Source organism: Gymnoscopelus microlampas (assembly GCF_963454915.1).
Source record: "Gymnoscopelus microlampas genome assembly, chromosome: 19".
NCBI lineage: Eukaryota > Metazoa > Chordata > Actinopteri > Myctophiformes > Myctophidae > Gymnoscopelus > Gymnoscopelus microlampas.
This window is the reverse complement of record NC_139956.1, coordinates 19,913,786-19,926,204: the sequence shown is the minus strand read 5'-3', so window position 1 is coordinate 19,926,204 and position 12,419 is coordinate 19,913,786. Positions and strand designations below refer to the sequence as shown.

The following is a 12,419-nucleotide window of genomic DNA, read 5'->3' as shown; positions in this document are numbered from 1 at the left end:
GTCAGAATTGCGGTCTTCCCTTAAGCCAATTTTAGATAGGAAGATAGGAAGATGACTGGTCTTCCCCCACAGCGGTGCTTTATGACCTGTGATGTATATGGATACGTCACAGTGTAGATATAATAGGCGCTCAGTTGGCTCAGTTCGTGTAAGCGAGCAGACAAGCTTAAAGCGTTATTAATAGGAGGTATCTTTGTAGATTATATATAGGTTTTGTACTTCAGAGCACAGAGGAGTAATATTATATCCTCAGAGTAAGGTGTAGTAGACAGTAACAGGTGTGCTGTGAGGAGATAGTTTAATTGAAGACACCTGTAATCACATTGTCTTGGCTTGGTGACTTTCTCTAGGCTGTAGCTTGGTTAAGAAGCAGGGAGAATCATCAAGATGTCTGACAATGAAGATGATTTCATGTGCGACGATGAAGAGGACTATGATCTGGAATACGAGGAAGACAACAGTTCTGAACCCAATGTGGATGAGGAGAACCAGTACTACAACTCCAAGGGGCTTAAAGAGGATGACCCCAAAGCAGCACTCAGCAGTTTTCAAAAGGTCTTGGAACTAGAAGGAGAGAAAGGAGACTGGGGATTCAAAGCACTCAAACAGATGATTAAAATTAACTTCAAGCTGAACAACTTTCCAGAAATGATGAACAGATACAAGCAACTGCTGACATATATCAGTGGTGCTGTCACCAGGAACTACTCTGAGAAGTCCATTAACTCCATTCTAGACTACATCTCCACCTCCAAACAGATGGACCTACTACAGGAGTTCTATGAAACTACGCTTGAGGCTCTGAAAGATGCCAACAATGACAGAGTATGGTTTAAAATTAACACAAAGCTGGGGAAACTGTACTTGGAGAGCGAGGAGTATGGAAAACTAAAGAAGGTACTCCGACAACTCCACCAGTCATGTCAGACAGACAGTGGAAAGGATGACCTAAAGAAAGGCACACAGCTCTTAGAGATATACGCTCTGGAGATCCAGATGTACACTGCACAGAAGGACAACAAGAAACTGAAGGCCCTATACAAGCAGTCTCTTCATATCAAGTCAGCCATCCCTCACCCGCTCATCATGGGAGTCATCAGAGAATGTGGCGGGAAGATGCACCTGAGGGAGGGCGAGTTTGAGAAGGCTCATACAGACTTCTTTGAGGCCTTTAAAAACTATGACGAGTCTGGGAGCCCAAGGAGAACCACGTGCCTGAAGTACCTGGTCCTTGCCAACATGCTGATGAAGTCAGGAATCAACCCCTTTGACTCTCAGGAGGCCAAACCATATAAAAATGACCCAGAGATCCTAGCAATGACAAATTTAGTGAGTGCCTACCAGAATAATGACATAGCTGAATTTGAGAAGATCTTAAGAAAGAATCACAGTAAAATAATGGATGATCCTTTCATCAGAGAGCACATAGATCAACTCCTGTGGAACATTAGAACTCAAGTACTTATCAAACTCATCAAACCCTACACAAGAATACACATCCCCTTTATCTCCAAGGAGTTGAACGTTGATGTATGTGATGTGGAGGCTTTGCTGGTGCAGTGCATACTGGACAATACAATTTCTGGCCGCATTGACCAGCTTAACCAGCGACTGGAACTGGACAATCTGAAGAGGGGAGGAGCTCGCTACACTGCTTTAGACAAATGGACAAACCAGCTGAACTCACTCAACCAAGCTATTATCAACAAACACATGGTAGACCATGGAAGCACATGGTAGATCATGGAATTGTTTAAAATGGCATGTCTGATTACATCGATATAAGTAACTAAGAGAACAACACAGCACAAGGTTTGAAAGTCAAAAATTGCCAACAACCCATACGAATAATCTTTTGAAAGTTTGTTGTTTGTCTGAGCAGAAAACATAGACAGAGTTCTGTTCTGTTGTATACAGCAGATTGGGGGGGGGGGAATATATATTAAAACTTATCTGCATTTGTCCCATCCTATTGGGAAGCACTGTGTAGCCCCCAGATGGCGCACAGGGAGAAATTAGGGGTTCAATGTCTTTCCCAGGGACACCTTGACACAAAGTCTTGGACAATCAAACCATGGAACTTCAATTTCCTATTCCCAGATGGTCACTACCACCTGAGCTCTGCAGTTAATTTTACACAGTATTTGGCATGGTAGAAGATACTGTAGAGGCATACAAGGTAAAGTATGTAGAGGCATACAAGGTAAAGTGTGATGTTTTTTTACGTTTTTTTTTACCATTATGTGTTCAGATGCTATGGCAGCCATGGTTAGACTCTTCTTTTTTGTTTAGCTGTATTAATTCAGTACCTGTTATCAGCCTTCTTGAAGGAGGCCATGTCTATGACCCAGTCACCTATGACATCAGTGCTATGATGTCTGTCAGTACCTGTTGTGAGAGTACTATGACGACAATCATTTATGATGTCAGTAATATGACGTCAGTCATCTCCATATTTGGGCATATCGAGAAACAGACAGATACACAGACAATAGGAGTCCTGGAAATTATACTGAAAGGAGTGAAAGGAGAAAACCCATAATCTCCACTACCATGTGTGCAGGGTGTGTATATTTTGTGTACAGGCGTTTCTAGGCCTGTTGTATATGAGTTCCAGTACAATAGGCAATGCAAAGAGTAAAATAACTAGCCATAAAGCAAAACCCGTTACGCAAGTACATACAAAAATCATCAATCGAGTCCCTGTGGCTGGCTGCAGGCTGTTTGGTGCATCCAAACCATCTCCCTTGCAACAACACCTTGGTGAGGTTACCCATCTCTAGGGTGGCAAGAACACTTTTATTTGTAATTATCCCACCATTTTCTGGAACCAACTCATCAAAATCCCCTTGGCAAACAAACAACTTTAAAATAATGGCAATAACAAAATAACCAAAAGGCCTGTGCACCCCGAGGCATGCTGGGAAGACTCCCCCTGTCCAATGCAATATGTTAAACTTGGATGGCAAAGCTGATGTTTTGTGGTGTCCTTTTTTATAAAGTGTCTGGCTGGAATTTAGCTGCAGTCAGGACAAAATTGTCCTACTCACTAACACGCGATGTTTTTTTGCCAGACCCAAGGGGTCGGGCTTACATGAGGCTTTGTATCTGTTTTGTCACTTTGTCCCCCGGCCCCAGCCAAAAAAGTCTGTCCCCCTTTCGTCATAGAAGGGACACACGTCAAGCCCGGCCATTCAGATTTCAACCACTAGGGGTCTGGCAGTACCAGGTTTCCTGGTTCTAGTTCTGTTACTGAACACATTGTTCATACATTATGTCCTATAAAAGTCAAAGTCAGATGAGATAAATGTGTTGAACTGTTTGTCATAAGTTACTGTTTTTAGCCACAATTAACAATATCATACAGTAGCCTATTTGTACATCCTTCTGCTATGAGAAGCAGCCTACATTCTTCTGAAAAGAATGCTGCATTTTTGGATAGATTTGGGATATGTGAAAATGTTTTAGTCATGAATGTTTTGTTTCCTCTTTCATATGACCATTAGAACAAACAAGTGATGAGGATGATGATGATGATGATGATGATGATCAGGCAATCAAAGATGCTGAGTGTGTTGTTCAAGGGACCAATATTAAATACAATGAATTAATATTAAGTTTGATAGATTAAAGCCACAATGTATTTGGCTTGATTTAATGTGTCTTAGACATTCAGTCTGACAGTGTAGTAAAGGCCCTGGCTGTGGCCTGTTAATGAGCCAATTGATCGCCTTGGCAACACCAGCCTGTATTGGAGAATTCCCCACACCTGCCATTGATTAGACCATCCACTATCCACTGTCACTCTCAGTCATTCTCCACTGAACAAATACTTTTCCACCTCTCTTCTACAATATCTCTACCCATCTTCCCCATTTCCCACAGTCCTTCCCCTTGATGTGTGTTGATGCTAGTTGTGTAAGTTTCTTTTTTATTTAACTGTTTACCACCCAGGGGAATTGATGTTTTGTTGTACTGAAGGTAAATACTTATGAGTAATGCTAAGTGTTAGCCTTTGTTGTCATTTGCCAGTGCTGTATGCCTTTGAGGTCAATGTGTTACAGTTATTTCGTCCAAACCTATTAGTTATTTATGTGCATGCTGATTATTATATGGTAATTAACAGAGTGGTTATTATTGTCTTTTATTTGTACTTTAGTTCTGTCATTGATGATGATTACTTTCTGTTCACCACACTCAAGTATTCATTGTGCCCATGTACCAGTACCTGTACTCCTGTTGGAATCTTCAGTAAAGTTGATGCACTTACCGTAAAAAGTTCTGTGTCCTGACTCCTGACAGACACCCCATCCTGGTGAAACCAGTTCAGTACAGACAGAGAGGTACTTGTCATTGCTGATGCTGTATTGATATTTACATGTTTTATTGGTGTATATGTTGTTGTTGTTGTTGTTTTTGGCAGCAGTGTTGAAGCTGTTGAAGTGAGTTAATAATATATGCCATTTTCAATATTCAAAGCATGACCCCGACAATGGGTGCTAGGCCAAAAAAATAACATTTTGAGAGGCAAAGTGGATCTTCTTCGCAAGATCGATTGCGGATCGAAACGTTTTCAAGTTGCTTTTTACCATAGAGTTGGAGTGCAGGCTTTACCTCTCAAAATTTTCAATAACCATAACGGCACAAATAATTGACATGAAAATCTCTAAATATGCAGTATTTACTCCAATATATAGTGGGTGATTACTGAGCAGAAAATGAATGATTTTGTAAAGTTTTAATCCCCTCAAACTCTCAGATAATTGCATCCTTTTCTGTTTTTCTTTCTGAGAAAAGAATAGGAACCACATGCTCCTGCTCTAAATGTGTTTAACACACCCCAAGTATACAGCCCCCCGGGGGACTATCCAGAAAGATTAGTATAGGGACATGCAGCAACGCCATTTGATAGTCACTGCTGACTTGGACCAGGACGGACTGTGTGAAAGCTCTGAAACCTGTTTGACACTGCAAGCAATGAACAAGTTCTGGAGCACATGGATGCAATTAAGTCCTTTTTACTAGTGCAAATAAAAAATGTTTTAAGACATTGCATTAGAATAAGAGATGGGAAATTTGACACATAGCTGTGTGTGTCCTGTTGAGATATTGGTTTTGTTGGCCATTCTACACAAAATAATAGGAATTTGTCATCATAACCTACGGTTCACTCATTGATGCAAAATAGGGGAGAAACGTTTGGAACATTTAGAAAGGAGCCCAAAGTCAGAGAGGTCAAATAGTTCTGGAATCATGTCTTTGGGACTGTTAGGCGTTGGCATAGCCTAGCCATTTTCATACAACACTCACCTGGTATGAGAAAGGTGGAGCGTTTCCTGGCAGGCAAATCTATATTGCAGAATAAAGCCCCCCTCCTTTAACTTTTCTTTTTTAATGCTCCCATCTTGTCTTTGGGACTGTTTGGTCTGTTTTAGATGGCATGTTGTAGACAGATGCTAGGTTTGATGTTTACCTGATACCCAAGTACATTTTGTAGCACTTTTGTAGCACGTGATTTCTTGCCATTTCTGACCATTTAACATGTTTCTGTCTCATAGATTTGGATGCAGGTGGATACAGTTGATTCACCCAGTGATCACAAATCAAGTTAAAACATTCTACAAGGAAAATCTACCTTGGGGTGAGTCACTGGTTCTATTTGGCAGTAGCTGGCAAAATATGACACCTACTGTATACTGTGTGTTATGAGGGGTTCACTGTCATTACATGCAGTGGTTGTTCTTAGGGGTACTTTTTGTTTGTTTCTTCTACTTCCACCCGGACCCCCCATCTGAAAATGTTTTTTGCGCGGGACCGCCAGAAGAGAACATTTGTGTTAAAAAATGAAACATTATTCAAAAATGTTCAACCACTCTCAAGATTTTTCAAAAATGTAAAAAAGTAGCAGATGTACAAGCGCACAGCGTGGCACTAAGTGACGCACTGTTAGCTGGTATATCTGCTAATTTTGAGTACCACTGTTGTAAACCACTGTTCTAAATCCTAAGAGTTTTTTGAAAAACGTATGTTGTTGCTATACTGTATATATAGTTAAAATCTAAAATGACACAGATGCCTTTCCGGTTTTAATGGGTTAAAGTTATTATTATTATTTTTTTGAAGACATTTTTGCCTTTATTGATAGTATAAAGTAGACTGACAGGAAATGGGAAGAGAGAGATGGGGAGTGACATGCAGCAAATGTCGTCGGGAGCATTTGCAGCCTATAGGTGCCCGGACCGGCACCAGCCACCCGGGCCTTAATGGGTTAAAGTTTAATTGTATTAATAACTCATATTCCACCACAGCAAACTGAGTTGAACTATGTTGATAATTGAAAAACAATACCACACACACACACACACACACACACACACACACACACACACACACACACACACACACACACACACACACACACACACACACACACACACACACACATGTTTCATATTGTTATCATGATATGAGCCCAGTATCGTGTATCGTATAGTATCGTTAATTGTGTGTCTCGTGACACCCCTACTCAGAATCTAACAGGCGAAACACAGGATGAACCATACTGATTTACATGGCCTTTCCCCTTGTGCCACCCCTTGAAAGCACAGGGTTTCCAGTGGGGCTCTTATTCTGGACCAAAATAGGTCTGTAATTGCTAAACACAATTGAGAGCCTTGACCTACTGTACACTTGACAAGGACACAGCACCTTATTTTGGTCTGGTGGAAAATATGGAAGCATTCTCTTCAGTGTATGACATTGTCATAGATTTTCACATACATTTTATGATTGTAGAAATATACAGTATATTCCTTTACTTGAGACTCCTAAACAATCCTATTTAGCAGTGTCATACTGGGGTCTGCCACTCAATGTCAAACTGTTCAGTGCTTGGTATTGTCATGCACTGAAGGAAGAAACATAGTTATGGTTGTGGCTATATGTATGTTCATGTCAGGTGTCATATAGTGCTATATTTAGGGGTCATGTTCATGTATGCCATACAGTACAGATCCCTTTATGTCCACATGGTGGCACCAAATACATGTACTTGAAAGAAAGGGCATTCCATCCTTTGTGTCTTGAAGAATCCAGGGGCTACTTCTGTGTCATGCCTAGCAAAGACATGTAATTATCCATCATATTAACATTTAACATTAGCAGATTATTCTGATGGAAGACTTGAATTAGTTTTTCATAGGGTCATGAAACCTGTTCTACACTTGAGGAACATCAGTGTAGTTATTGTAGTATCAAACGCTAATGTTAATGATTTGTAAACTATTTGTTTTGGTTGTTAGAAAGGGGCACATTTTGGTTCTTTTTTAACTTATAGTTTGTTGCTTGATGTTTTAAAATGCTGGGCAGAGCTCTACAGCATGGTCTTCCAGTTCAAAATCCTACTCGATGGGATCCAGACTCTCTTTATGGGTCCATGGGTGCTGTAAAAGCGGAGAATTCCAAAACTGCCTTTCCCCCCTTTTTCTGTAGTTATGTGGTTTCCTGACATTGACCAGTGTTCCCTTTCAGAGCTCGGTCCACCAGAGTCTTTTTGGAAGAATGATAGAGCCAGACGAGAAGAAGTGGAGGAACCAAAGCATGTGTTTATGTTCCTACAGAGATGGTGCGTTTTCAGAGCTGCCCCTTAAATCTTGCGCAGTCCTCGGTGTACCCTGTACTTTTGCACTTTTTAGGACTGTTCACGCGGGCCCACGCCAGAAAAACCAACTGCCGAGGCCAGTAACAGTAACTCTCCCTCTCAAACCCCCCAATCAACAAGAGCCATTGTTTATGAGCGGTTGTTATTGTTGGGCTGCATTCAGAAACAAGAGAAAACTCAAGAGTCCCGGCTGTGCAGGGGCGTCCAAAGTAAAGAGCACGAGGGGATTGGGGGGAGGGCTGGTGGTGGGGGGTGTTGGGAGGCTGGAGGGAGGTGGAGGTGTGTGGGGGGTGGGGGAGGAGGGTGAAAAGGAAAAATGAAAAGCAGAAATTCCTTTCATTCCCCGCTGGTGTTTTCCAGATTCCTGAAGCGACAGCTTCTCGAGCGTGCGAGAGAAGTAAGCGGGCGGGTAGGGGGTGGGAGGGGGGGCAAAAGGAAGAGAAGCACATTCTTGAGGGGACGCGTCACCTACGCATATAATAGAACAGTGGTTCTCAACCTGTGGGTCCCCACATGATTTTTGGGGGGGTCCCCAGATGACATTGAAGTGACAATTTAACATTTACTTTGGCCAAATTGTCAAATAATATAAGAAAGAGGCAAACATTTTGAAAATAGCCGATCTGCAAGCTCACAACGCCTCGCAAAGTGAGGCGTTGTGAACTTGTAGAAATTGTAGATCTGCTATTTTCACAATATTTATCTGCGGAACCGAAAATGTAATGCATCAACTCCTACATACCAAGTGATTATCAGGGTGGGGGGGGGTCCCCAGTTCAAATATGATTATTTTGGGGGGTCAGGGCCTGAAAAGGTTGAGAACCACTGGAATAGAAAACATGTAGCCCAGTTTCTCTGCCTGGTGGAAACACTATATGCAACAAGTACCACAGTACAGCTCCCTGCTTCCAGCCAGCACTCCGCTGTGAGTCACTGGTGCACAGACACCAGGAGGAGTCGGTCATCTGCCATGACACAGAGGAATTATATGTGGACCATGCACTTCCCCTGCACTTCATGCTTGCTTGTCCCCTGGCTGCATATGCGTTCGGTCCAATAGGCTGCACCATGCTTTTAGGGTCTTAATATGTTGTCCCATGTCCCCTTGAACTGAATATGTAGATACTAGACACCCTTTGCTATAAAACGTTGAATAGGGTCACAGCCTACTATAAACTAACATGAACTCAACATTGTCGCCTCTGCAGCAGTTTTACTACCCTACCATTAACCTATCACACAAATCTCCTCCGCCTATTCAAATGAATTCAGAGAGCAAGTGGCGACTTTTCACCCGGAGCAGTTTGTGAGGCACACATTCGGGAGCGGTGGATAATTGGCCAGGGTTTCTAACTAATTGCCATGGGAACAAGGGTTGACAGACAGGCCACAAGGTTGGAGAAACAGCAGAGAGGGTTTTGGGATTGGGCGGAACAGGACATAAAATACAAGCAAGCTACTAACTCAAACTATGTCAAGCATAGAGAGAGGGGAGAGTGGAGGAGCATGGGTATACAGAAAATAACAACAGCTACAAACGATGACTTCTGCGAATGCCAACAACCTCTCCTTGACACGCTCGGTAATTGAAGACAGAGAACTGTGCGGCAGACAGGGTGTTCAGTTATGTGTGACGTGCGTTGGAGTCTATTCATGAGTTTTGTTTTGTTTTGTTTTGTTTTGTTTTGTTTTGTTTTTTCTGTGACCAGGCTTTTTGTCACAGAGTGGATTAGGGGACTTGCATGGTTAGTAGTGATCTCAGATAGATATACCTCCTTGACCTTGTAAAACAATGTACTGGAGTCTTGTCCACATTCTTGGGTTTGCAGGCTAAATGCTGTGGAAACAGATAGTGTAAGTCTGAAGCAATGTCTGGAAAAAAGAGCACAGGCCAACATCCCCAACAGGCAGGCAAGGCAAACTGCCCAAGTGACAGTGTGGTCTGGACTGAGCTAATGTTACACTGTGTGTGTGTGTGTGTGTGTGTGTGTGTGTGTGTGTGTGTGTGTGTGTGTGTGTGTGTGTGTGTGTGTGTGTGTGTGTGTGTGTGTGTGTGTGTGCGCACAGATGCCTGCATGTGTGTGCGTGCGTGTCACTGTCATTCAGGAAAGAGAGAGAAGCATCTACTTTCAGCAAAGAGCAACCCAGTATCCCCTTGAGACTAAACTGTGGTTCTGGAACTTACTGGAACTCCATACGTGTGTGTGTGTGTGTGTGTGTGTGTGTGTGTGTGTGTGTGTGTGTGTGTGTGTGTGTGTGTGTGTGTGTGTGTGTGTGTGTGTGTGTGTGTGTGTGTGTGTGTGTGTGTGTGTGTGTGTGTGTGTGTGTGTGTGTGTGTGTGTGTGTGTGCGTGCGTGCTTGTGTTTTTGTATTGAATTATATTCAAATTTGCCTGATGCAGGACCAGCACTAAAACACAGATGACGCAATGTCCCTCAGATATTTCGCTCTCTCATTCATCTTGCTGGTTGGTCCATGTTAATTTATTCTTCATCGTACGAGGATGTCATGTGGCGAAAATAGCTGATATACATGCTAACAACGTGTCATAATGCCCCATGTTCTGAGCTTGTAGATCTGCTATTTTTTAAACCTTTTGAATATTTTCACCTAGAATGACATGCATAAAATAGAGAGGGTTTAAAGTACTTAACAACTCTGAGAGAGTAGAGGGATTCTCAATAATGCCCCCTGTCTCTTTACCCACCTAACCTACAGCAACATCAGCCAAATGAAAGGAAAAGTGTTGGGATGGGACTTCATTAGTTTTGACACATTGAAGATACGTTGAACAGAGAAAATAAATGGGACCTTATCGCGGGAATGTGGGAGTATAGGGTTATACTCAGTGTAAACTTTTCCAATTAAGAACTTGCACACCTTTCAAAGTAATAGGGTGACAGAAAAGAACATGGTGGCCGCGTCCATTGAGTTCAATGGCGAAGTGGTGCCCTGTTATATTCGGTTCCTCAAGCTATATAGATTAGATTAGAGGGAGGCCACTCCATAGCAGTTTTAAGGCATATTGTGTCTTGGAACCCCATTCTTGTCCTGACAACCTTTTTGAGTTGATGAATAGGGTCACAACATCTAAATGTATAATTTTAGTGTGGTGAGCAACAGTAATACCTGTTTGGAGGTTCACCTGCTGCCGTTTTGCTCCTTTTGATTTTGTTTGTTTGTTTATTTTTAAATACTTTTAGGACTTTTAGTAATTTTAATGCAGAAATATAGGAAATTCTGGCACCACTGTATACACTTCATTTCATACTCATATAGCTAGAGTGAAACATCATAATGTTACTCGTCCTAAATATACACATTATGGCATTGCTGTCTAATTCTGTACATATATAGCCCGGTCGTCAATCAAATTATATAGCAGAGTTCCGTTTTACAGTCCCATTATAATCTTAAAAATTTCGTATGCACTAAAACAGCAGGGGGATGTTGACTCAGACCATGTTACCGATGAGGAGGGCCAAGGCTATGAGCAATCACACTGCACTTCAAAAGCTCTCAGAAAGGCTATGAAAAGATGGGGGACAGAGAAGGGGAGTGATTTATGTGGTACCTTAATACTTGACACGTTCATTTGTGAAAATAAGTCCACTGCCTATCAAAGCCACCCCCCAACATTAAAAGCCATGGAAGGGTCTTTTAAACAGCTTTTTATATGCCTTTGGCCGATTCTCGTTCATATTTCCTGGCACGGGGCGCGATCTTCCTCCTTGGTCTCGAGGACTGAATGAAAACAAGCAGTTGAACCCCGAGACAACTATAAAAAGGATTATACTTCTTGGTGAGAAATGCACAGAGAGTAATTAATTTGACGCAGACATTTAATGGCACATAAAGAAACAGAGTATGATAGAACGGTCTAATATTGTGATTTAAGGTTTTACGGGTGTTTTAGCAGAAGGTGAGTTTATTTGAATTGGACGAGGCGTGCCACTGATTAACTATGTTGAAACTTCTCCACTTCTTCTTGTGGAGACAGATGAATATCCTGTTATTAGTGGTTTAAGCACAGAGCGGACTGATTCAATAAGTGTACACTATATCCCATTGCATGCCACCAGCAAGACAGAATGAAACGACTTAATATATGTCTAACTTTGAGGACAGGGCATGATGAATCATACTTATGGTGTCTATTTCCATCTCGGATGCTGCAAGCGTGCATGCACGCACGCGTGCACTTGTGTGTGCAGACACACGTGCACACTGGCTCTGTGTTCCTCGTGGGTTTTCATTAGGAACAGAGTGGATGACAGCAGAATATATAACTTGGCTCAGGTCGGGAATTCTGGGAAAGTCATGGAATTTTGGACGGCTTGACGGAACACAGGCTGTCCGCTCTTGGGCCTCTTCCCTGCCAGGGAGGAGGACGGAGAGGAGTGCGCGTGTCTGTGTGTGTGTGTGTGTGTGTGTGTGTGTGTGTGTGTGTGTGTGTGTGTGTGTGTGTGAGTGTGAGTGTGTGTGTGTGTGTGTCTGGTTTTAAGGACATCCTCTGGGAGCTGATCCAGTACAATGACAGGTTTACAACGCAGCACCAGGCAGGGAGCCTCACATGTGGCTAGTATCAAACAGGGACTTGGAACGCACTGAGCGTTAGTGCAGATTTGGCGCAACTGGACAGGCCTACGAATTAGCATGACCAGTAACCTGTATTCATGTCTGGGTACAGGATTACAGGGTACTCCATCTATTCTGTCTTTTCATTTCATTTCATACCACGAGTCAAACTTTCTTAAGG

At 42.4% G+C, this 12,419-nt stretch overlaps 1 protein-coding gene across 1 annotated transcript; it reads left to right on the top strand.

The window, feature by feature from the left end:
• Positions 1-387: 387 nt before the first annotated feature.
• Positions 388-1,740, top strand: LOC311034399 (COP9 signalosome complex subunit 2-like; the record flags this gene model as incomplete). The annotated part of the gene is made up of 1 exon (XM_084042280.1): positions 388-1,740. One exon carries the CDS (start codon positions 388-390, stop codon positions 1,738-1,740), a length of 1,353 nt encoding a protein of 450 aa, XP_083898406.1.
• Positions 1,741-12,419: the final 10,679 nt, after the last annotated feature.